At 45.3% G+C, this 26,577-nt stretch overlaps 1 protein-coding gene across 2 annotated transcripts in view; it reads left to right on the forward strand.

The window, feature by feature from the left end:
• The first annotated feature begins 2,355 nt into the window (after window positions 1-2,355).
• Window positions 2,356-26,577, forward strand: part of CHCHD3 (coiled-coil-helix-coiled-coil-helix domain containing 3) — a 221,703-nt gene continuing 197,481 nt past the window's right edge. For both annotated transcript variants that reach the window (XM_081023256.1, XM_081023257.1), the window contains exons 1-2: window positions 2,356-2,513; window positions 10,171-10,273. In XM_081023256.1, coding sequence (XP_080879382.1) covers window positions 2,430-2,513; window positions 10,171-10,273 — 187 coding nt within the window. In that variant the 5' untranslated portion in view covers window positions 2,356-2,429. The remainder of the gene's footprint in view (window positions 2,514-10,170; window positions 10,274-26,577) is intronic.

The raw sequence follows: 26,577 nt of genomic DNA on the forward strand, positions 1-26,577 counted from the left end.
GGGGTGGTAGCTTAGTGTAATGTGCTTTTGGCTGCCCAACCTGGATGCATCTGGCGTGAGCTGAAGCTGCTAAGTTTCCGAGCACAATTCAAAGTGTTGGTGCCATAGCTGTCAACTGTCCCTTATTTGGCGGGAAACTCCCTTATCCCAGCGCCGTGTCCCGCTGCTGTCCCTTATTGATGATGTCCCTTAAATTTCCCGGGTTTCAAAGGAAGCAGCTCCTCTCCCTCCCTGCTGGCCAGGGAGGAGGGAGGCTCCTACTGTGTTGCTTGGCTGCATTGCTCACCCAATAAGGAGTCTAAGAACGACTGGGGGGTGGAGCTTGCATACCTTGTGCCGATCAAATCGGCCGCGTTGCCTGGGGACTCGCCTTTGCTCAGCGCTTCCCAGCGGAGAGGTGACGGTGGTTTTCCTTGCTGCATCCCCTTTGCCGGGTTGCTGCGCTATGGGAACCACCGCTTGAGGCTTCGTTTGGCTGCTGGCTGGGCTTTCTGCCTTTGGCTCGGAGGGGCTCAGAAATTGAACATACCTGTGCTTGGAAAATCCCTTATTTTGGCTGCTGGTCCCTTATTTTCAAATCTGTAAGTTGACAGCTATGATTGGTGCTGACCTTTAAAGTCCTAACAGTGAATCCTGTTAAGTTCAGCTTATATAGGATTGCTATTTCAGAGCTTGTCAGTGTGGCCTAGTGGTTGGATTGCTGGACTGGGACCTAGGAGACTAGGGTTCAAATCCCCACTCCACCGTTAACTGGGTGACCTTGGGTTTAGTCACTCTCTCTCTCTGCCTAACCTACCTCACAAGGTTGTTGGGAGGGTGACATGAAGAGGAGGAGGGGCCATGTAGGCATCCTGAGATCCCTGGAGGAAGGATGGGATGTAAATGTAGTACAGTGGTACCTCGGGTTAAGTACTTACCGTATTTTTCGCTCTATAAGACGCACCAGACCATAAGACGCACCTCGTTTTTGGAGGAGGAAAACAAGAAAAAAAATATTCTGAATCTCAGAAGCCAGAACAACAAGAGGGATCGCTGCGCAGCGAAAGCAGCGATCCCTCTTGCTGTTCTGGCTTCTGGGATAGCTGCGCAGCCTGCATTTGCTCCATAAGACGCGCACACATTTCCCCTTACTTTTTAGGAGGGAAAAAGTGAGAGCAAAAAATACGGTAATTCGTTCCGGAGGTCCGTTCTTAACCTGAAGCACCACATTAGCTAATGGGGCCTCCTGCTGCTGCCGCGCCGCCGGAGCACGATTACTGTTCTCATCCTGAAGCAAAGTTCTTAACCCGAGGTAAAATTTCTGGGTTAGCGGAGTCTGTAACCTGAAGCGTATGTAACCCGAGGTACCACTGTAATAAATAAAATTTGGACCGATATCTAAATAACAAGGCTCTGATCTCGCATATTTTGGCAGGGGCCCTAATCACAATGGCAATTTGGGAAGACTTCTGATCTCAATTACCTGGACTTAGCAATTTGCGCTTTTGGCTCAGGGGAGTCAGGTATTATTATTATTAATATCTATTTATATGCTGCCTCCTTCCATGTGCCTTACAGCTAAAATAGAAACAGCTAAAAACCTAGGGAGGAGGGTGGGGGGAGAGTAATCCTTAAAAAAAAAAAAAAAAAAACCGATTAATAAGGTACCACAAGTGATAGGATTTAGTACAGTCCAAGGGTATATTTTTTATATAAATTATTTTTTTCGGGGGGGAGGAATTGCGTGATTGTTTTGATTTAGACTGCAGAACCCACTGAAATTATAGATCACACACCATTTTCCTCATTGTATTCTTTATTATTGTATTGTATTATTATATACACAAAATTTTCACTAGTAAACTGCATTAGCTGTGCCATACTTCCTTGTTGACAGTTTACTGACAGCTTCAAACCGTTTCCTATTTAATTCCTTCTCCCCCCGTAACCAGCTTTGCCGCTATCAAAATTCAGTTAAGAAAGTAGAATAAAAGAGCAAATAAAAGCAGCAGCTACATCTGAAGGCTTGAACTACACAGCCCACAATCCATTGCGGCTCCCGCGCGTGATTTGCGGCCTGACTCTCAGGCAGACTCCCTTTTACCCAGCCTGCCTTGCGAACACGCCCCTTTGCCCCAGGGCATCCTGGGAATTGAAGTCTTCCCCCCTTCTCAGCTCCCACAAGTTCTGTCGGGAAACCCACGAGTCGGAAAAAACTTTCCACCCGGCCTGGTCAACACGCCGGGGCGGGCTGTTGCCGTGGGCAACCAGCTCCTGAGCCAACGGGAGCCCGGCGCGCTGTGGGCGGTGGGCGGGCTTGGAGGGGCGGCGGGCCAATCGCGCGTCGGTGGGCGTGGCGCGGGTCTCCTCGGGCACCTTGTCCCGTCTTCTGCTTCTTTGCGGCCTAGTCGGCGCTCGAGTGCGCGACCCTCGCCGGCAGCCGGGTCACGATGGGCGGCGGAGGCAGCGCCCCGCGGAGGGTCACTTTCGAGGCGGACGAGAATGACAACATCACGGTGGTGAAGGGCGTCCGGGTGAGAGAGAGAGAGGGAAGGAGGGAGGGAGGGAAGAGGACAGGCCGACCTTGCAGGGCTGTCGTGCACGGGAGGGCTGCTGCCTTGACCTCCTCAGCTGCTGCTGCTGCTCATTTACTACGTCTCTTATTTTTTTGTGATTTTTTAAATTAGTTTTCAATTGCAATAATCCAATAATAGCCTCATTATAACAACGCCATATTATAATACAATTAGCAATACCCATCATTCAGTAAAGGGACCCCTGACCATTAGGTCCAGTTGTGGCCGACTCTGGGGTTGCGGCGCTCATCTCGCTTTATTGGCCAAGGGAGCCAGTATACAGCTTCCAGGTCATGTGGCCAGCATGACTAAGCCGCTTCTGGCCAACCAGAGCAGCGCACGGAAACGCCGTTTACCTTCCCGCCGGAGCGGTACCTATTTATCTACTTGCACTTTGACGTGCTTTCGAACTGTTAGGTTGGCAGGAGCAGGGACCGAGCAACGGGAGCTCACCCCGTCGTGGGGATTCGAACTGCCGACCTTCTGATCTGCAAGCCCTAGGCTCTGTGGTTTAACCCACAGCGCCACCCGTGTCCCTACAACAACGCCAGATTATAATACAATTAGCAATACCTATCATTCAGATATCAAATTATATAATTTAGGTGCCGCCCCGCATGCTAGAATAGATGGTTTGGTGATTTTGTTTATTTCCATGTTCCAAAACATTTTTTTTTAAAAATATTTTTTATTGCATACTTTAAAAATTGCAACAAAAACAAATGTTAAACATTACACCCACATCTTCAAAAAAGAAAAAAGAATTACAAAAAGAGCAAAAATATAAAAAGAAAAGAAAATTTATAAAAAGACAAGCAAAAAAAATTGATCATGTACACGGAATTATTCAAAGGATACAAGCAGTAGTTGGATTTTTCTATGCTCCAAGTTCTAAAATCTTATCAATTTCAATTACACTCCAGTCAAGATAACAAATCCCTTATACAACAACTGCCGTATTAGCGACTTCCATTCATATTGGCACATTAACTGATTTATAAAACTACAAGTGAGACACTCAAACCATATCCTTGTTCTTTCTGTGTGTGGCCGTTATTCTGTCCATGGTGTTTCTTCCTGTCCTTGTAAAATGTTATGTCTTATCTGTTCCCGGCTGCTGCTGTTCTCCATCATGCCTTGGGCGGAGCTAATATAGAATCATAGAATCATAGAGTTGGAAGAGACCACAAGGGCCATCGAGTCCAACCCCCTGCCAAGCAGGAAACACCATCAGAGCACTCCTGACATATGGTTGTCAAGCCTCTGCTTAAAGACCTCCAAAGAAGGAGACTCCACCACACTCCTTGGCAGCAAATTCCACTGTCGAACAGCTCTTACTGTCAGGAAGTTCTTCCTAATGTTTAGGTGGAATCTTCTTTCTTGTAGTTTGGATCCATTGCTCCGTGTCCGCTTCTCTGGAGCAGCAGAAAACAACCTTTCTCCCTCCTCTATGTGACATCCTTTTATATATTTGAACATGGCAATCATATCACCCCTTAACCTCCTCTTCTCCAGGCTAAACATGCCCAGCTCTCTTAGCTGTTCCTCATAAGGCATCGTTTCCAGGCCTTTGACCATTTTGGTTGCCCTCCTCTGGACACGTTCCAGTTTGTCAGTGTCCTTCTTGAACTGTGGTGCCCAGAACTGGACACAGTACTCCAGGTGAGGTCTGACCAGAGCAGAATACAGTGGCACTATTACTTCCCCTGATCTAGATGCTATACTCCTATTGATGCAGCCCAGAATTGCATTGGCTTTTTTAGCTGCCGCGTCATTGATGTTTCAGAAATTCTCCGTTGCTCCGCCCTGTGCTTCGTGGGTCTCTTATCTTTTGGTCTTGCAAGGGTCTCTGGGGAAGGCGTTCGAATCTGGCACTGTAGTTTCCCATCTGGCCCACAAGTTTTATTTAGTTATTGTAAGCCGTCTCAAGCATGGTTTATAGCTATGGAAAGGCGGCGTGCAAATGAGATGGCCCTGACAGTTGAGGTCCCTGACAGGATCCATCTGTTGCAGAGGCACAGTTATGGCTAATGACTCATCTAGGGCTCCTGTTTTTCTGAGTTGACGAGGCCTTTTTGTCTGGTGGCACCTGGAGGTGCACCTCATGGGACTGTAGCATTGCAGAGTGGGAAGGGACACTGAAGGTGATCCAGTCCGACCCCCTGCAATGCAGGGATCTTAACAGAAGCATCCACGACAGATGGCCACCTGACGGTTGCTTTATAAACCTCTCAAGGAGTAGAAAGTCTGCAGTCTCTCACGGGAGTCTGTTCCACTGCTGAACAGCTCTTGCAATCCAAAAGTTCTTCCTAATGTTGAGTTGGAATCTCCTTTCTTGTCATCTTTCTGAGTACAATTCAAAGTGTTGGTGCTGACCTTTAAAGCCCTAAATGGCCTGAGTCCAGTATATCTGAAGGAGTGTCTCCACCCCAATCATTCTACCCGGACACTGAGGTCCAGCGCCGAGGGCCTTCTGGCAGTTCCCTCCCTGCGAGAAGACAAGTTACAGGGAACCAGGCAGAGGGCCTTCTCAATAGTAGCGCCCGCCCTGTGGAACGCCCTCCCTTCAGATGTGAAGGAAATAAGCAGCTATTTTATATTTAAGACATCTGAAGGCAGCCCTGTCTAGGGAAGTTTTTAATATTTAATGCTGTATTGTTTTTAACACTTGATTGGAAGCCGCCCAGAGTGGCTGGGAAACTCAGCCAGATGGGCGGGCTATAAATAATAAATTATTATTATTATTATTAGCCTCAAATGTTGCAACCTTTCCTCATACAATATATTCCTAATAATAATAACAACAACAATAGGTTCTGGTCTCTCCCACTACACCACACTGGCTCTTGAATGACTTTGAAAGAGGGTTGGACAGATTCACAGAAGAGGAAAAAGCTTTCAGTGGCTACATGCTGGGATGGATATTATCTGCCTCTATTGTTGGAGGCTGTATGCCTCTTCATGTGTGGCTCACGGGCTGGCTGTTCCTCACCTCTGCACTATGCCAATGAGAGGCCCAGGCAACAGTAGAAAGAAGCAATTCCTGCCACTTCTAGCTCACTTGTTTACTTATATTCTCTTTTTATTGGTAACACAGTGGTCTGAATTGGGCTAGCTGCGTTGCCCAGAGACTGCGCAACCACAGTGCTGGAGAGTGAAAACCTTCAGTGAGTAATCTGAGGAAATGGTATCCTGCCACTCCCTCTGTTCACTCATTCCTTTGCCCTCTCTAAGCAGCCAGAATGGGACCAGCACCAACTGCTACACTTTTAAGAGAGAAATCACAGATGTGAGCAAGTGAGTGGTGCCTGCAGTGACTGCCTCTGCTTGCTCTCTCTCTTTGGATAGTGCAGAAGGAAACCACGGCAGTGCCTGTAGATAGCACTCCCAATTGCTTCACCACCCATAGAGCTAGGTCACAGGTGAGTGAGTCGAGGTCCGAGCTTCTCCTTGCAGGAGGTGATAAGATTAATCTTCACGTTGTGAAAAGTTTTGCATGCTGTTTTCTGCTGTTACAGTTCAAGCTGCTTTTCAAGGCGCAAGAACAGGCCAGGCCAAATATTTTCCTCTGCACGTGGACCTTTTGCCTGAACCTTTATTTTAAGTTGAGCTCGTGCAGTCTAGGTGCATAGTGCTCATTGGTAAATCTTGCCGTTATACAGCATGGATAATTTCAGTTTATGATGCCCAAGGAAACATTCACTCAGGCATGTGTACCTTGTTAGGTTCTTGCCTGCTCAGAGAGACTGGCCAGTTGTTCTAGGCTATGGTAAAATACTCTCAGAGTGGGCAGTTCTGCCCTACTGCCTTGAAGAAGCTATTTGTAAAATGCTGCTTAAAAAAAATAAAGCTAGATTCCTAGACTTGACCACCTGGTCTCCCATAATCAGGTGATCCAGTGGGTAGTGGTAGCAACTTAACTGCTTTAACTTCTGCATGGTAGTGATTTCCTTGACCAATCTCAAATCTGGAAAGAAAATGCCTTGTCTACTCTAGTGGGAGACAAGACCTGCTGTATCAGGCCATTGGTCAATCTTGTCCAGCATCCTTTTCCCACCGTGGCCAACCAGATGTCTATGGGAAGCACGAAAGCAGCACCTGAGTGCAACATTTTACCTGCTTGTGACTCCCAGCAACAGATGTTCAGAGGCATATTGCCTCTGACAGTCGAGGCAGAACATATTCCATCATGACTAGTAGCCATTGATACCTCCCATGCCAGGAGATTATTAACATGGGCACCTTGCCTCTGCCTATCTTGCTTTCTATATCACTGACCCTGGTATCCATCAGAATAGCCTGGCAGGGTTGGACAGATTATATCACATTTCACTATTTCTGCTCCTTTGCGTCAAATCTGCAGAGGGTTTCCGTCTTGCTCCTCTGACTTGCTGCTTTCTCTTCTTCTCCTTTAACCTTCTTGTTTTTTCTGTTTTAACCTTGCCCTTTCTGCTCTATTGCAGGATACACAACTCTCTCATTACTTAAATATTTTTAAAAGCATGTTCTATCATTGTCACGGCAGGGGAAAATTTTGCCTGGCTTGCAACGGGGAAATTTGTGGGCGTGAGATGAGCAGAACAGGTGTCTGGCTGTTCTGGTGTGATCCTCTTCAATACAGTGCTGCTTATGATTCAGTCTGTGCTGAAACACAGGTCTTAGTGAGGTCTCGCTGAGAAACATAGCATGAAGAAAACTTAAAGGTGTCTAGCTTGTGTTAATGTTACTGCAAGGAATGACGGAACACATCTTCTAGTCTTGAACTGCATAAACTTTCAACAAAGGCTGTGATTCTGTACATACTTACCTAAGTGTTATGCCCACTCAATGCAGTGGGACAACTTCTAAGTAAACATGCATAGGATTGCAAGGTAAGCCTGCAGTCAGGCACATTGTTACTTGGAGGCAAGTGCCCTGGAACTCGTTTATTTTCTAATTAAGCAGAAGGGTTTGTGCAAAGCAACACAGTTGTTTGATAGTAAATCATACTGAACGCACCAGGTCTTCTCTTAGTGAGCTTGCAACAGATCAGGCTACATATGGTTTGAGGACGGCAGTTTTCAAAGCTGGGAAGTACAGTTATACCTTGGTTGTCGGAATGCCTTGATACTCGTACGTTTTGGCTCCCAAACAATCGAAACTCGGAAGTGAGTGTTTTGGTTTTCAAACTTTTTTTGGAAGCCAAACGTCAGGCAGGGCTTCTGTGGCTTCCGATTGGCTGCAGGAGCTTCCTGCAGCCAATCAGAAGCTGTGCTTTGGTTTCTTAATGTTTTGGAAGTCGAATGGAATTTTGGAACGGATTCCGTTCGATTTCCAAGTTACGACTGTAATAGCTAAAGGTTCTTATGATAGAGCAGCATCCTTGTCAGTAGGGTAATTTTTACTCAGTTCCAAATGACTCCTCTCCCTGGCACCTAGCCAGAGTTTGAATTTGAGTTGTAAAGCACCATAGGTGATGGTTTGAGGAGGGTGGGATTTTGTGTGTGTGTGTGTGTTTTGTCCATTTGTCTCCTCCTGGCTGCTGGAGCAGTTTTAATCTACAGTGGTACCTCGGGTTAAGTACTTAATTCGTTCCGGAGGTCCGTTCTTAACCTGAAGCACCACTTTAGCTAATGGGGCCTCCTGCTGCTGCCACGCCGCCGGAGCACCATTTCTGTTCTTACCCTGAAGCAAAGTTATTAACCTGAGGTAATATTTCTGGGTTAGCGGAGTCTGTAACCTGTAGTGTATGTAACCTGAAGCGTATGTAACCTGAAGCGTATGTAACATGAGGTACCACTGTACTTTATTGTAATGGATTGTATCTTGAATGGTTTGTTGTGAGGCCCCTTAGAGAACAATCTCGTGGAAGCGTGGGATACAGATATTTTCAATAAACACAGACGATAATGAACCCTGGTATTAGAGCTTCTAATGCCCACCTTCCAGTGTTTGTTTCCTTACCTTGTCATGTCCCTGTACTTATATTTTCCTTTTGTCTCGATGACTCCTATCCTTTCCTCAAAGAAACCTAGCGAAGGGCCTCTCTGTGCCATGGAACCTGGGGGGGTCATTGTTTCTGAAGCTTATGTAAAAGCTCTTACCAACAGCACTTCAAAAGAAAAATGAAAGGCGAATGATGAAACAGGGAAATATTGGGGTGGCACCCGAGGAAGAGTTTGTTCCTTCTGTCTCTTTGATTTCCTCACACTTCTCCTGGCCCCTGCTTTCCGTTAGTCTCTGCCAACTATTCTTTTATTCCTCCTCCTCCCTTTGTTTGTTCACCTGTAAACAGGCACGCTTGTGTCCCTGTGACACTAACGCGACTTGAAGTCCTGTTTCCTTCAGAAACTGTAGAGTTGATACTGGATAGCACCCGGATACCCATTGCTGCAGCAGCGTGTTAATTTACCAAGTAGACAAGGAAGCCTTGCCTGTGGGATAGTGTGCATTAATGTTTACCTTTGGGAATTTAACGTTTACACATATATTTCATTTGTTTATTTACCTTTTGTTTGTGAAAATATTTGTATACCACTATTCATTTTGATTTTATTTTTTAAAAAAATACCAAAGCGATTTGCAACAATAGAATATAAAACCATTTAAGAAAAAAAAAACCATATAAAAAAGTTAAAATCAGATGATGATTATGGAAAGATGTATTCTTAATGGCCTGCATAGGCAAGCTAATATATCCTGTTAGTCCATGAAACTGATATTTCTGCAGCACAATGGAACTCTCTGCCTTAGTTTGGCACATGCATCCCAGTTCTAACCACACTTGTATAGCAGCCCCAATGATTTAAAATGTATTTACTTATGCTGAAGTTTTTCTAGGATTGCAGCCTTTAGGTAGTAGCTGCAAAAGCATGCTGTAGTTAGAGCGTCAGAGCAGGACCTGGGAGACCAGGGTTTAAATACCTACTCAGCCATGAAGCTCCCTGGGTGACCTTGGGCCAATGATCTCGCACTCAGCCTAACCTACCTCACAGGGTTGTTGCGATGATAAAATGGTGAGGAGGAGAAGAATCATGTATACTACCTTGAGCTTCCTTGGAAGAGAAGGTGGTATATAAATGTAATTGATGATGTTGATGAATATGATGTATTTTTTGCATTGTGAAGATTCAAGGCAGAGGGCCTTCTCGGTAGTGGCACCCGCCCTGTGGAACACCCTTCCACCAGATGTCAAAGAGAAAAACAACTACCAGACCTTTAGAAGACATCTGAAGGCAGCCAAATTTAGGGAAGCTTTTAATGTTTAATAGATTATTGTATTTTAATATTCTGTTGGAAGCCGCCCAGAGTGGCTGGGGAAACCCAGCCAGATGGGCGGGGTATAAATAATAAATAAATTATTATTATTATTATTAAGGGTGTTTTTAGCTCAGATAGGCTGGGGCAAATGTATTTCCAGGACTGCCAAAGTGTTCTTGTTAGTTGCTTAAAAAAAGTGTTTATCAGATTTTGATTCCTAAAAGAATGTGTATTCTGCTGCTCAGAGCTAATAAAAAAATGGAGAAAAAAGTACATTATACCTGGAGCTAGAACCAAAGACAGTGTGGGAAATACATATTTTGATAAGCCAACTTACGATGTTTTTGTGTGTTTCTTTGCTCCAATGTCTCCCCAGCTGTCTGAAAATGTCATAGAGCGTATGAAGGACCCTTCTTCAGCAAGTGGGAGGTCTCAGAAATCGGGCTCCGGTGGTCATGGCTTGATTGGAGGCACTTCAGGTATGTGCACACTTCTGGCTATAAGAGATAAGAATCAAAATGTAGTTCTGAAATTATTTTAGTAAACCCTGAAGTCTTTTTGCAGAGCTGATTCCAATCATTCGTTTGCCTTCTTTTGACTTTCTGCAAGAGCGGAATGGATTTCTTTACGATGCTTTTGTTTTTAAGCACCCTACTGAGTTTCTCCCTTGTTGCTTTCTTCTTCAGCTGCACGCAAACAAGGTTTGCTCTCTGCTGTACTTTCACCTTAAGACATACTTTGGAAATCTGACTTTGCAACTTGTGCATTAGAAGGTGATATGTCTGCTTTAACTCTGGGAGCCGTGAGGTTCCTTAAAAGATACTCAGCAGAATGTGCACCTGGAAGTTAAGTTTCATGCACATAGTTTGATCTGTGGGACTACCATGGAAGCATACTTCCTGTGCCCTCAGTAGATGAAGAAATTGCTAGATTTTGGTAGTGCTAATTAGCTGACTCCCATAATATACCACCGTCTTCCTCATTTCCAGAGCTGTATTGAAACTTTTAAAAACATCCCCACATCAGAAAAGGGGACAAATGTATGTTTAGAATCATAGAATTGTAGAGTTAGAAAGGTACATGAGGGTCATCTAGTCCAGGGATGTCCAACAGGTTGCTCGTGATCTACTGGTCGATCCCTGCGTGGTTTTGGTCCCTCCCAAAGCTAAGCAACTTATGCTTCCCGAACCCCCTAAAAACGGGGCTTTTCCCCTCCCTAAAAAAGCTCAACAGCTTTGACCTGAAGCCCAGTAAAATGGGGCTGTCCCCCTCCCTAAAAAAAGCTGAAGAACTTTGACCTGAACCCCAATAAAACAGGGGTAGATCACTGCTAGCTTTTAATTCTGTGGGTAGATTGCAGTCTCTTGGAAGTTGGCCACCCGTGATCTAGTCCGACCCCCTTGCAATACAGGAATCTTCTGTCCAACGTGGGGCTCAAACCCACGACTCTGAGATTAAGAGTGTCCTGCTCTACTGACTGAGCTATATCCACAAATGGTACTTAGGAAGGGCCAGTGATGCTGGCAGAATTGGGGTAGGGATAACTGGTGGGTACATCTGTCTCTCACCCTGAAGTTCGACGCAAGCTAGTTTCATCTTGTAGTACAGAGAACAGCAGTATCCCATTTTTAAGAGATGTTCATAGGCGTCCTTAAACAAGGCCGTTGCAAGTTATCAAAATATTTGAAGGCCCCCTCCTCCCATACTCTAGAGTATTTCTATCCTACGATTGCGCTTGCCAATGTAAGACGCATCTATTGATCTCAAGTTGGGCAGAAATTAAGTTACAACCATAATAAAGAAATCTCTAGCCTGCTTCTTGCAAACATCGTCTTTCAGTTATTTGAGTAACTTTAAACATACTGAAATATTTAACAAGCACAAAATCTTTAAAGTACATCTGTCATTCTTTCCTAGGGCTGTGTGATGACAAGTAATTCGATCAGTCTACTTCGAGTGCGTTTCTTGAATGCATGTGCTAAAAGCAGCGCTTACTCATAATAGACAAATTTAATGGCTTAATTTATTTTTTTTAACACAACTGGATTCCTGAAAAGTCAGTGTATTATTTAAGGAGGAAGGCACAAAAAGGTTATGAAAACGGAAAAGCGTTAAGGTTGCTGTCTTTACAATGTGGGATCAGTTTTCAGCGTCTGCTTTCTCTGTTGTGGGTTTTCATTGAAGGATCAGTTGTTGCCATTTCCCTTTCTCCGTTGTGGAGAGCTTTCCATCTGTGGCTCTTAAAGAGACTGGCAATTTTGAACTTTCAGCTGAGTGGCATGCTTTCTATATGGGAAGTTAGGTTAGGCTGAGAGCTGTGACTGGCCCATTGGCATCCAGCGAGCTTCATGGGCGAGCCTGGATTTGAATACAGGTCTCCATGGATTGTGCCACTGCATCACATTGACTGTCTCAGTTGCACACGTGCAAGTTCTCTTGGTAGGTGAGTTTTGCCTGCTCCCAAAATCTTGCAGCTGGCTGGACATAGGGTGTGAAAGTATAGTTGCCACCTACAATGAATGACTGGCTTTTGACATTTGGAGCTATTTGATCTTCATATCATGTATTTATAGCACACTGCATTCTAGATTGTGTGAGTGGCTAATCCTGCCTGTGACTGTAGGGTAGACTGTGTAGCTTTCTGTCTATCGTAGTGCTGTGATCTTCTGTTCCTCATTGTTGGTCCTCCATTGCCACCTGTGACATCTCACCCAATGTGCCTCAGGCTGGTGTGATTAATAATAATAATAATAATAATGATAATGATGATAATGATAATAATTTATTTATACCCAGCCACTCTGGGCAGCTTCCAACAGAATATTAAAATACAATAACCTATTAAACATTAAAAGCTTCCCTAAACAGGGCTGCCTCCAGATGTCTTCTAAAAGTCTGGTAGTTGTTCTTCTCTTTGACATCTGGTGGGAGGGCATTCCACAGGGCGGGTGCCACCACTGAGAAGGCCCTCGGCCTGGCTCCCTGTAACCTCACTTCTCGCAGGGAGGGAACCGCCAGAAGGCCCTCGGAGTTGGACCTCTGTGTCTGGGCAGAACAATGGGGTGGAGACGCTCCTTCAGGTATACTGAATATATTATTTTGAGAATAAGCCTCTCCATTCTCAAGGGGTACTTCTGTGATTTTTGCACACAAAGGTTTTTGGGTGGGGGCAAAGTGGGGAGGGGAAGTAAAACGAATTTTGTAAGTATTTTAGTGAAATGTTCAGGAACTAACCGCAATAATGATAAATGTATATTAGGAAAGATAACAGCTGTTATTTCAGCCAGCTTGAAGTAAAAGGGGTGCCACACTTGCATGTCACATTTTAATTACCTTGAGATTATTTTTTGAGATGAAGTTGCTATGTAATGATTCTGAGTAATAATTCACAGAGCCTAACTTGATGGCCGAGACGGGCAGAACACATAAATGTATGAACATGTTGGATATCTCCTGCTACTGCTGCTGCACAGTGATATGGACTCATTTTGATATGAAAGCCATATTAGTTCTTGTGGTCCTTGAATGAGCAGATGAGGCGAAGGGACACGGATACTATCAAGAGAGATAAGTTTAATTTCGCCTGCAGCCACTTAGGTTTGCATATAATGGACTTGGCTCTGATAAATTGTGCAAAAGTTGTTCTCCTTGTGATTGTGCATACAAATTGAGCAATACTGCACTCAGATGGCTTAATGGTGCCTCACTGGTGAGAAGGGAGATCACACATGAGCTTAGGCAGGTAGGTAACTGTTACCGGGAGAGGTCACAGCTTCTGCAAAGTTCACCTTTACTGGAAAAGAATATTTAACAAAGTACGAAGGCTGGAGAAGTCACAGTAAGTTTTTCAGCTGCAGGTGAAAGGAAGAACAGACTTGATTACAGTGGTACCTCGGGTTACATACGCTTCAGGTTACATACGCTTCAGGTTACCGACTCCGCTAACCCAGAAATAGTGCTTCAGGTTAAGAACTTTGCTTCAGGAGGAGAACAGAAATCGTGCTCTGGCGGCACGGTGGCAGCAGGAGGCCCCATTAGCTAAAATGGTGCTTCAGGTTAAGAACAGTTTCAGGTTAAGAACGGACCTCCGGAACGAATTAAGTACTTAACCCGAGGTACCACTGTATAAAAATCAGTGCGTAGCAAAGTTTCATGTATTTGTTCTCTCTGTGATGAGGACAAGTGCAGTGTGTGCATTTATTCATATATGTATGATTTATATATGGGTGTGGAGTTTTGCTTGGTTATGTTCCTTGGTGGTTTGGAAACTTAGAGGCAAGTTAAAAGTTGGTTATGTGATATATTTTGATAGACCATCACAGAAAGATAGGCAGGTGTTTGAGTTTCACTGACCTTGAGGCAAAATGAATAAAATTAATAATAATGACAAAGGCTCTTAAATAATAATAATAATAATAATAATAATAATTTATTTATACCCTGTCCATCTGGCTGGGTTTCCCCAGTCACACGGCGGCTTCCAATGAAAGATTAAAATACAACAAATGATTATTTTTGAACTCGGCTTTGGTTTCTCACATGGCTAGTACTTTCCACTTCTTCTTGGTTGCAGAGTGTAGTTCTTGATTGCTTTCAGATTACAGAACTGAACATTAGCTGAAAACCCAAGTGAAACAATTGACAGCAAACAGTGAATATCTAATATGCCCCCGAACTAGGCACTGCTGAATAGCCAGGAGATTAGGCTTCCCCCGGAAAAATGTACAATTTAATACCAGATTCTTCAAGTTGGCATGCCATAACTTGAATGAGAGAGTCCTTTCCCCCTCACTGTGAGACTGAGGGGTCAAAGGTTGTAGTTCATTAACAGTTTCTATCCAAATGCGATATTGGTTTTAAATGCAGTGTAAGGAGTCTCTATGGGAGTATATTGTATTTAAAAGTGGGGTATCAGAGTTTTTAGGGGGCTAACCATGTTGGGATGGGACGCGGGTGGCGCTGTGGGTAAAACCTCAGCACCTAGGACTTGCCGATTGTCAGGTCGGCGGTTCGAATCCCTGCGGCGGGGTGCGCTCCCGTTGCTCAGTCCCAGCACCTGCCAACCTAGCAGTTCGAAAGCACCCCCGGGTGCAAGTAGATAAATAGGGACCGCTTACTAGCGGGAAGGTAAACGGCGTTTCCGTGTGCTGCGCTGGCTCGCCAGATGCAGCTTGTCACGCTGGCCACGTGACCCGGAAGTGTCTGCGGACAGCGCTGGCCCCTGGCCTCTTAAGTGAGATGGGCGCACAACCCTAGAGTCGGACACGACTGGCCCGTACGGGCAGGGGTACCTTTACCTTTACCTTTAACCATGTTGGGATAGCTGGGATAGCAGGCTTGTTGGTTTTTGAATGTCTTATGTAGATTTTTCAATTTTGTTGTTCTGTATGGGACAATGACAATAAAGATTATCGTAATTGTAATCATTGTTTTGCATTTGTGCCTGTTGCCCAGGCCTCATAATGCATATGCAGTCCTCTTGATGCACCAGCTCTCTCTTGGAGACATCGCCTGGTGAGCCGCCTCCTTCATACTCTCCAGCAGGCCATGCCCCGGAGCTCTCCACAGGCTTGAAAGGGGCAACTCCTGGGTCTTGCACCTTGTCAGGTCCTGAGGCATCTGGGAGGGCTTCTTCAGGCCGGCTCTGCTGCATAATCTTGTCTTCCCCGTCTCCCCTTCCATGGCCTCATCCTCCCCATCTCCCCTTCTGAGTCCTCATCCTTACATGCCCCCTTGCTGCTGACCTGAATCCGAGAGCTCAGAGAGAACCATGTCAGTGGCAGAATTTAGCACGGCTGGCAGTGAAGGGCAGCGCTGTGCTGGCATTTAGGTGCTTTGTGTAACCGGAGCTTTGATGCTAGCCAAAGCCATGATTGCAGCTTTGCTATGGAAAGCTCACTTCTGTTTTCACGTCCCTTGGCTTTTGCTGTGATGGAATAAAGCACAGTTGATTCCAGTTGGATGAGGTCTTTGCGAGTTTGCTTTCCTGGGCTGTATTCCTGCATTACCCAACAAACCAGCCAGAGAAGAGGAACGGAGATCTGCTCTGGAACAGAAAATACTCTACGGAGCTCTACGTGATAAAACAGAAGATGGAAACGGATGAAGTTACAAAGGCAAATCTCAAAACTGTTTCGGTCACGTCAAGTCAAATAACTTTAAAATTGCATAAAATGGTATCAAGACACCAAGTGGGACAAAAACGAGGACACACAAAGTCAGCTGACCTTATTGTATTAGAACTTCATCAGTGCCCCTTTGATTTTCTGTGCTTTGACTTTCACTGCCTCTGTATGAAAGGTCCTACTCTCCAGAGCTTGCTTCATCCTCCACATGGCAACCTTTTAGGACAGTGGTTTTCAACTAGTGTTCCGTGGCACCCTGGGGTGCCTTGAATGAAGGTCAGGGGTGCTGCGGGCAACACTGGCCTCTGTCCCTCTTTCCTTCCCTCCCTCCTCTGATGGCCTCTTGCATCTCTGCCTCTCAAAGGTTTGTGTGCCTGTTTGTTGCAGCAGCCCTGGCTACACAAGCCCCCCAGGCGAATAGTGCCTCTGGGGCTGGCCAGGGGGTGCTGGGTGCCAGGAGCTGAGGCAGCCTCGGAGCAAGCGGGCGAGGGAGCCCAGCCAGCCAGTCCACCAGCCCTTGCTGTTGGGAATGGACAGACTAGTGGGAGGCCGGGTAGGCAGGCATTGTGCTGGCGTTTCTTGTGCTTGCTGTGTGCAATGCCTGCCTGGGAGCTGAGTGCCCGGCGCCAAAGGGGAGCCTTTCCGCCATGCAGGCCTGGCAGTGTCCGCTGCTGCCACTTCTTCCTCCCAAGGTGAGAAAGATGGTGGCCTCACGTTCACCTTCAGCCCATTTCCATTGGGCTGCTAAGGCTGGGGTCATCCTCTTCATTGGTCCCTGAGGGTCAAGGTGAGGAGGCACCTCTCTTTGGGGTGAGGGGTGCAGCTCAGAGACCAGGGGCAGCAGCAAGAGGGAGGGGAGAGGAGAGGAGGCTGTGGGAACACTCCGCAAGGAACGGGGTTTGAAAAAGGGTGAGGGGCTGCCAGTTCTGCAGGCAAGGGCTGACCTAACAGGGCTCCTGAGCGCCATAGGAGTGCCGCAGAAAGAATATACCGTATTTTTCGCTCTATAACACGCACCCGACCATAACGCACGTAGTTTTTAGAGGAGGAAAATCCGTAGGCATGCCACCCGTAGGCATTCCCTCCATAACACGCACAGACATTTTCCCTTACTTTCTAGGAGGAAAAAAGTGAGTGTTATGGTACAAAAAATACGGTAGTTGGTTAAGGGAGCCGTGGACTCCAGAAGGTTGAAAGCCTCTGCTTCAGATAATTGAAGATGACCAGTCTGAGGCATGTCTTCTATTGGAGGACCTAGGGTCACTGATACTGGAAATTGGTCCCTTTCTGTTCGTTCTAACACTTCAGAAGTGTCCACAAAAGTGGAGAAACTCATCTGGTTGATAGCACTTCCACTGTATTTGTGCAAATAAGTATACTGACCCTTGGAAATGTCTACGGGACTCTTCTGAAGGATTTATTAATTATGTCGGAATACAATATCCAACAACTTCAGAGCCTGCACATTATATTTATTGTCCAAAGAATAATGAGAGGTTAGGAAGACACCTTCCAAACCTAAGCCTAAAGGTAGCTGCTGTTCCAATTTGGGCATTAAAATCCCCACAGAGAAGTATAAATGCTATGGGGAATTTATAACTGATCTGCTGCAGTAGGGATGTTAAATCTGACCAAATCTTGGTTGTCAGTGACAGACTAATAGTAGCGGGAAGGTAGATGTTTATACAGAAAAGAAAGATTCCTAATTCAGTTTTGATTTGTACTGGCAAAATGTAGTTATTTTGAGTTCCAAAATCTGCTATCCAAACTTCTCCAGCCAAATCAAGTGATATAAAGGAAGTCAAGCCTCTCTTCCTCAGCCCTGTGTAAATTTATTAACAGCTGGCTGCTAGCTAAAAGATTTACAACATTGTAAGGTGGGGCGGGGGGAGGGTTAAATTCATGAGACCAAGTCTCTTGCAAACATATTATATCAAATTGCTGGAGCATACGGATAAAATCCTTATCTGCCTTTTTATTATCCCAGTCCGCCAGGTTCCAGGAAAAAAATGTTAATACCTGTCTGGATGTTTTCTAGTCAGTTATGATATCCTAAAGGGGAGAGGTAAAAGTATTCTAATTTGCTTTACTATAATTACCCCTAGGCTGGGGCTTATTTTGAGCATTTGTTAATGGATAATCCCTTTGATTTCTGGAAAATAGATTGTTAGCAGCATACCTGGCCATATTTTTCTTGAAATTCTAAAGTGGTTTCTGACATGGCGTGGGGGTCTGCTGTTTAAAAACAGAACAGAACAAAACAAAAAATCTGTTTGGGCAGAATGAAGCTCTTGAGTGTGCTCCAAATAGATTTTAAGATCTTTGGCTTATGTGAGTAGCACAAACTTGGGACATCATGTAATTATAAGGTGGCAACAGCTTAAAGCAGGGATGTCCAACTCCCAATAGACTGCGATCTATTTACAGTATTAAAAAACTGGCAGTGATCTATGCATTGTCATAAAAAGACTGGCAGTGATCTATCCAAAGTTGTGGAGCTTGAGCTTTTTTTAGTAAAGTTTTAGTAAACTTGTTGAACTTTTTTTAGTAAGCCAAATTTGGGTTGTTGTTTTTTTGCTTTTTTGTAAGGAGATCGCTGAGGGGCCAGAGATCTACCAGGAACACCCCACTATCTACCAGTAGATCATGATCTACCTGTTGGACATGCCTGGCTTAAAGCTATGTGTATGCCCTCCATCACAGACTTTTTGCCTTCGTTCGGTGATTTGGAAGTCTACTAGTTTAAACAGAAAATATATATGCAGTAAGCCTAGGCTCTGACTTTGGAATTTCTTCGTGAAGCCAAATGTACATTTCCTTTTTTCCCTTGTGTGCACTTTTATTATTGCGTCCCCTTAGCTGGGTAATCCAAGCAGTAGGCTTAAAATTCTTGACCTTTGGAATGATAAATCTCTTTAATACCCTTTACAGCCCTTCTTAATCTAAGAGAAGAATGATAGGGGCTGATTTAACATTGTTCTGTTTCGTGTGGATGCTCTGAATTGCATCTTTTTAGATATTTCTGCCCTTTATGGGGTGGGTATTTTTTTTTAAAGTATTTCCCCACTTTCTGACCCACCCTTTTACTTCAGTCTTTTGTGGATGTGTAGGAAGGCAATACTAAAAGAACAGTCCAATAAAACTAGTAAATATTTGTTCTTCCAGAATGACCTTATACCATCTTTGTCCTAGTGTGTACTTATCGAGAGTGGCCTGGCTTTGGCTCCAGCCTCCAGGGAAATTGTATCGCACGAAGAGAGCATCCTTTGCTTGCCTTTGAGGTTGCTGTAGAACATCACAGAAGACATTATTCTCTTAAGTACCATGGTGCCCAAGACATTTTAACTCATTAGGACTTTTCAGGGTTCTGAATTGTGCTCGGAAACGTACTGGGAGCCAATGTAGGTCTTTCAAGACAGGTGTTATATGGTCCTGGTGGCCGCTCCCAGTCACCAGTCTAGCTGGGGCATTCTGGATTAGTTGTAGTTTCCAGGTCACCTTCAAAGGTAGCCCCACGTAGAGCACATTGCAGTAGTCCAAGCGGGAGATAACCAGAGCATGGTTTTAAATGATAAAGAGTCCTTATACTATCTCTGTCCTAGCCACTAGCCGCCAACCCTAGTGTGTACTTATTATTTTAGACGGTTGCCCCACCCCAGAGTTTGTTCCAGTGAGTCTGGGCTCTTCAGCCCTCGCAGGAGAGCAATGTCCCTCTGGCCTTCCAGGAGTCTCTTATGTTGAGCAGGGTGAGTTTGGGCCTCACCCCCTACGCTAGGTGGAAAAGGCCTTTGCAGGGCTCACAGCAGGCCATCTTGATGCTTTTGGCAGGTCCTGAGTCCCCACACTCCCTTGTAACTGTGTGTGTGTGTGTGTGTGTGTTGTGTGTCCGTGTGTGTCCATGCTGAGAACTGCATTGTTGTAATACTTCTGGTTATGCCAGAACTTGTAGCTTTTACGCTCAGCTTCCCTCTCACCCCTTTCCCCACTCCAAGTCTGCCTGCATCTCGGGAAAATATGAAGTCAAGCTAGAGATCAGCGTAGATATGTAAAAAGGAGCGATTTGAAGCACGAGATCCATTTAAGTGCGGTGCTGCCGTGCCGCCAGCCAATACGAAACTGGAGTGTAACAAACTTTGAAGGATCTATAGAATGAGCCAAGTGAGGATGAATATGATAGATGTTTAATTTAGGGTACCTTGGCAATGGTGAAACTCAATTTACTCTCTTGAAAAGATCTGCTGAACGCGTCTGACCGATCAGATAGGGCTTAGCTCACCTCCCTGTGATAGCTTCTAAAGAAACTGCAGCAGTTTGATTGAGCAGTGGCTTGCCCCAATGTCCTTGACTCAAGTTCTTTGTTCTCCTCCTCCCCAGTTTCACAGAGTGCTGCTGTTGGTTAGTTGTGTGCTCTTTCAGAGGCCCGACATTCTTTTAGAGGAAAGGTTTCAGGGTCAATGTAAATGTATTGGAAGGTGAAATACCTCCCCAGTAGGGTGCTGCTTTTAAAAACGGAAAGGGGGAGGGGGGAAAGGAGAAGCAATGAACATTATTTTTCCAGTATAATTGTTAATCGCCAGCTCAACTGTGCACCTGTGTTACTGGACGGTGCAAGACAAAAGCCTCTGCAGGGCAAACTCATAGTGAAAAATCCCAATTTTGTATTTGCTTTGGTATATCATAGGCTCTTCTGTTGGTCACACTTAAGGCATATACCCAAATACCCATTGTGTCCGGTAGGCTAAAGCTGCAAATTGACGTTGCTCCTGGATCATTGGTGTGGCGAGATCGCCGCATCAGGAAACAGTCCTTGTAGGTGGCATGGAAGTAAAAAGGTAAAGGGACCCCTGACCATTAGGTCCAGTTGTGGCTGACTCTGGGGTTGCGGTGCTCATCTCGCTTTACTGGCCAAGGGAGCCGGCATACAGCTTCTGGGTCATGTGGCCAGCAGAACTAAGCCGCTTCTGGCGAACCAGAGCAGTGCACAGAAACGCCATTTACCTTCCTGCTGTACTTATCTACTATTTATCTACTTGCACTTTTGACGTGCTTTCGAACTGCTAGTTTGGCAGGAGCAGGGACCGAGCAACGGGAGCTCACCCCGTTGCGGGGATTCAAACCACCGACCTTCCGATCGGCAAGCCCTAGGCTCTGTGGTTTAACCTACAGCGCTACCCGCGTCCTGGCATGGAAGTAGTGGTAGCTATAAACACCTCCCTCTGTCCAAAAGAGTCCTGATTGAGCTGCATATGCTCCGTAACAACAAAAGACTCATTTAGTCCAGCGTTTTGTTCATGCACTGACTGGCCGGATATATAGAATCATACAGTTGGAAAGGTCATTAGTCAAACCCACTGCAGTGCAGGAATACCCATGGGAAGACCACAGTCGGGACTTGAGTGCTCTCTTCACACGTGATTCACCGGAACTGGTTTTCAGAGGCAAGTCAGCCTGCAACAGTGGAGGTGCCCAAAGGATGGGTGCAAAGCCTTCTGTCATAGAGAGCTTATAGCAGGGGTCACCAACCTAAGGCCCATGGGCCGGAAGTGGCTCGCGGAGGTCGTTTGACTGGCCCATGAGCCACCCCTGAACCGAGCTGCCTGCTCACGTGCTGCGCTAAACCAGCGTGGCACAGGGACTCGCTTCCATGGCGCCAGTAATTACGTCTGCGCAGACTCCAATGCTGAAAATCATGGGCTCATGTGCGCAATCCAGCCCATGGATGGATCTTTGCGGGACCGATCCAGCCCAGGCAAGGTAAACCTTGCTGGCCCCTGGCTTATAGCATGTCTCTTACTCTTCTGCAAATGGCAGCCTTGGAGGTGAGGCACATGATGGAAGGGAAAGCCCTCTTTCCGTAACTGCCCACCTCTCAGATGTCTTGGTAGTACTGTTTGTAGTTTCAGTGTGGGGATACCCAAGGTTTGTATTCCTGCTCAGTGGCCAGGGTTTAAGTTCCTAACCTCTGGCACCCCATCCATCACAGAACTGTTAACTTTATAACAATACAATTAAGATCACATTACAATCTAATTTGAATCCTTGGAATAGGGTGAGAAGTGGAAATAGGCAATTGACTGCAAAAAAGTACTCTAATTAACATGCTACACAGACACTGGAAGAGCTTTGCCAAAAGCAAATGTTTTGGTAAAGTTTGTTTTTTGTTCTTTAAATTAGGCAACACAGGAACAATGAGCTAGTTTGCACATAATGTTAAACCAAACGGTGGTTTAGCATGTATGAGAGAATTCCTGGAGAGGAGATTGTGGCTGCTGTGCTCCTTCCCTAGTGGTGCTGCCACTGTGAGCTAAGCTGTGGTTTGGTTTAGTGCATTGTCTGAACTGGGACGTTTGGTTTGTCTCACTCTAGACAAACCATGAGCTGTAGACCCAGGATCTACCCTTATCATTTGTCTGGAGCAAGACAAACCACCAGCCCAGGGTCAGATGACAAGCTAAGCTGAACGATGGCTTGGCTCTCAGCCATGCAGGAAATAAGGTAGTAGGAGCAAAGTGTCCACAATCACCTTTCTGGGAGGCTGCATGTTCACGCTAAACCGTAGTTTGGATTTGCATACTATGTGAAGCAGCTCAGTGTTATATGGGAGGATGTGCTGGTTCTATCAACACCGCTAGTGGAGTTTGTGTGTGTGTGTATAATAATGTTTTTAAGTCTAGCTAATAGAAGCTCTGATCAGGGTTATGACTTTGCAGATAGCGTTGGCCATTTTAGTATGCAGGCTAGTAGAATTTGTTCGCTTAGAAGTGCCATTTTTGTTTCAATAGATGCTATAAAACGGGTAATTCTGGTACAGCATATTATGAGCTTCTTTGGTCTCAGGTGGATTATTCAAAATTAAATTTCACGCTCTTTGACCCAAGCCTAGAAGTGCTCTTTTTTGGTTTCTACTAAATGCAGAGACGCACTTTATAATGTGCCCACCCCCTCCGTAATTGCACAATTTACAGATAAAGCAAAAATATTGGGATCACAGCAGCTGGCATATTTTGCCAAGTTGATACCAATGGGTTCTCTGGGCTGAAGAAACATCCTCTTTGGTGTGTGTGCCCCTCCCCCTCTGGATTTTCTACTAAAAGCAAATCTACCTGCTGGAGTAATAAGAAGTGAAATGTAATATAAAGGCTTGATGGCATCTGGTTAATGTTTCTACCGCTGAATGCAGTATTCAAGGTGCATTATTTTGCACATTAAAGCTGCAGAAGAACAGTTCAGGCGGATGAAATACTTAAGAGTTTTAGACCAAACTATTCTTTTCCAGCAAAATAAACATTTCAGAAGTATTTGCAGCTGGAGATAGACCAGAACCAGGAGTTGATATGTGTTCCTTATTATTGCTCATCTGCCTGGGAAGCTGCTGGATTTCATCTGGTTGTGTAGAGATCCCAATGCCTATGGGGGAAGCAGGTCAGCCAAGTTTAGTAGAAGTGGCTGAACTTTCAGAGGACCACCAGGAAGCACAGTGTTTTGATAATGAGTAGAGTTGACGCAGCACACAGAAGACTGAGCTTCATTGTGGGATACTTGGCTTTTAATTTCACCTGTCTTATATCAGGTAGGTCACTAACACTCAATGCCACTTTTGTATTCTACAAGCACAATGGGGGGGGGTAGCAATCCAATAGCAATCGCTTTGACGTTCCCCCTCCCCCAAATCAGGCTAACGGGTTGAGGTTGAATCCTGACAAGACAGAAGTACTGTTTTTGGGAGACAGGGGTTGGGCGGGTATGGGGGAGTCCCTGGTCCTGAATGGGGTAACTGTGTCCCTGAAGGAGCAGGTGCACAGCCTGGGAGTCATTTTAGACTCACAGCTGTCCATGGAGGTGCAGGTCAGTTCTGTGTCCAGGGCAGCTGTTTACCAGCTCCATCTGGTACACATGCTGAGACCCTATCTGCCTGTGGACTGTCTCGCCAGAGTGGTGCATGCTCTGGTTATCTCCCACTTGGACTACTGCAATGCACTCTACGTGGGGCTACCTTTAAAAGTGACCTGGAAACTACAACTAATCCAGAATGCCGCAGCTAGACTGGTGACTGGGAGCGGCCGCTGAGACCACATAGCAGCGGCCTTGAAAGACCTCCATTGGCTCTCAGTATGTTTTCGAGCACAATTCAGAGTGTTGGTGCTGACCTTTAAAGCCCTAAACGGCCTCAGCCCAGTAAACCTGAAGGAGCGTCTCCACCCCCCTAGCTCAGCCGAGACACTGAGGTCTAGCTCTGAGGGCCTTCTGGCGGTTCCCTCACTGCGAGAAGACAAGTTACAGGGAACCAGGCAGAGGGCCTTCTCGGTAGTGGCGCCCACCCTGTGGAAAGCCCGCCCATCAGATGTCAAAGAAATAAACAACTATATGACATTTAGAAGACATCTGAAGGCAGCCCTGTTTAGTGAAGTTTTTAATGACTGATTTTTAATGTATTTTTAACTTTCTGTTGGAAGCTGCCCAGAGTGGCTGGGAAATTATTATTATTCTTTTATTACTAATACTACTACTACTATATATAAATTTTATGAAGAAAACACCATTCTCCCTAGTAGTTGTCTAAGGTGGTAAGCGCTTGCAGGGCCATTGCTAAAACAAGGCCATTGTGAAACAAGAGGGGAAGTATCAGCATGCTCAGATTAACAGCCCATCTGTTTAATAATAATATAATTTTATTATTTATACCCCACTCATCTGGCTGGGAGCTCTGTGTACACAGACACCCAAGGTGAAAGGAGCAGTGAGGGATCCACCATTCATCTTGGGGTCATCATGAGGCCTCTCAACTATTGCAGGAAATGCTTGCTTTCAGCTCTGAGCTCTCTGCTGCTCAGAACATCTTTAATGTAATATTAAAAACAATTCAGAGCCATGGACCTGCTTTCTGCTTTATAATCTTTCACCTGCACCTGTGTGCTACTGACAAGTCTTGTTGTTGTTGTTTAGTCGTTTAGTCGTGTCCGACTCTTTGTGACCCCCTGGACCAGAGCACGTCAGGCACTCCTGTCTTCCACTGCCTCCCGCAGTTTGGTCAAACTCACGTTCGTAGCTTCGAGAACACTGTCCCACCATCTCGTCCTCTGCTGTCTCCTTCTCCTTGTGCCCTCCATCTTTCCCAACATCAGGGTCTTTTCCAGGGAGTCTTCTCTTCTCATGAGGTGGCCAAAGTATTGTAGTCTCAGCTTCAGGATCTGCCCTTCCAGTGAGCGCTCAGGGCTGATTTCCTTCAGAATGGATAGGTTTGATCTACTGAAGCTTTATGTTGGCTGTCAAATCAAACAGGCTAAGGGTCTGTTGTGGTGTTTCCTCTCAATCTGACCACAAGTGCTTCATCCAATAAAAGCGAACCGTCCTCTTGAAGCAAAATCTCATTTTTGCCTGTGGACGAACAATAGGCACATGCTGCTACCGTACTTCCTTTGTTTTATTTATCATTCTGAGATTCCTGCATCGCAGGGGGTTGGACTTAGATGGCTTAATGAAGCCCTTCCAACTCAACAATTCTATGATTCTCCCCCACCTCCAAATGGTGTGCATGGGTTCAGCTCTTTAAAAAAAAGAAAGAAAAGTATTTCTTCTTACTAAAAGCTTCCTGAAATTTGAAAACGTGCAGCCAAGTTAAAAAAAAAAGCACAGTAGATCTTGAAAGCATTAATCAGTTTAATTGCTGTGGTTAATGGATTAATTAAAAACAGATTTAAAATGTGATTTTGCAATTTGGTTGTAACCTGAGCAGCTGCCTATGAAAAGGGCTTGATGTCTGGTGGTGAGTTATTTCTTGTGTCTACCTGCCACTCAAGATGGAGACAGTCTCCGAAAATTGGAGCTTTGAATGACTCCAGAGCCCCAACCACCATTGCCTGTTGCTCTGAGAGCAGAGATAATCTAGGAGGTATTTGCTTTTATTCTTACCTATTTATGTAAAAACCAGTTCCCAACTTCCTGTCACACTTACCAGTCTGTCACACTCTAGTGTGACCATGGAACAGTTTTTGTAATATACGTCTTAACTCTTTGTAAGCTAACCTGAGGATCTCTCATTCTGGGCTATAAGGCAGCATATTAATTTTCAGAATAATGTATAAAGATTCTGCTTCCTATGTTGACTGACAGATCGCTCATGCCTTCTTGGCTTATGTGTGAGGGATATCCTGGAGGACAGAATTCCCTCTTGCTATTTATGGAAGTGGAATTTACAATTTTTACAGGGTGTTAGCAAGATGATGGTGGAAAAATGCTGCGGCTGTCTTTTAACAAGACCCTTAATAAGCATCTCCTGAATATTAATGTTTTTTCCCCACACCTTGCATTAGTACTTGGATGTTTTTACCTGCTATGGCAGCATCTTGTTTCTTGAGGCTACTCTACACTTGTCAAATGGTGTCCTGAGAACTACTTTTGTAACATAGCAGTTTCTAGATTTGGACAGTGTGTATGTAAATGTGGAATCTCTGTTCCCGAAATAGAATTCCTGGCATCAAAATGAAGGGTGGCTTTACTTAAACTTACAACCTCAGAAGGTTTAAGGTAAAAACAGGGCTGTAAAATGAGGCAGCATGTCTTGTTCCATCAGAGGTGGCTTGGGGACCCGGCCTGGTGTTGTAACCTGATGTTATGGTCCTGGACCAGGAATCCTCAGGTGTAGGTTAAGGTCAAGGTCA

The sequence above is a fragment of the Podarcis pityusensis genome, assembly GCF_964106645.2.
Source record: "Podarcis pityusensis genome assembly, chromosome: 10".
In the NCBI taxonomy this organism is placed as follows: domain Eukaryota; kingdom Metazoa; phylum Chordata; class Lepidosauria; order Squamata; family Lacertidae; genus Podarcis; species Podarcis pityusensis.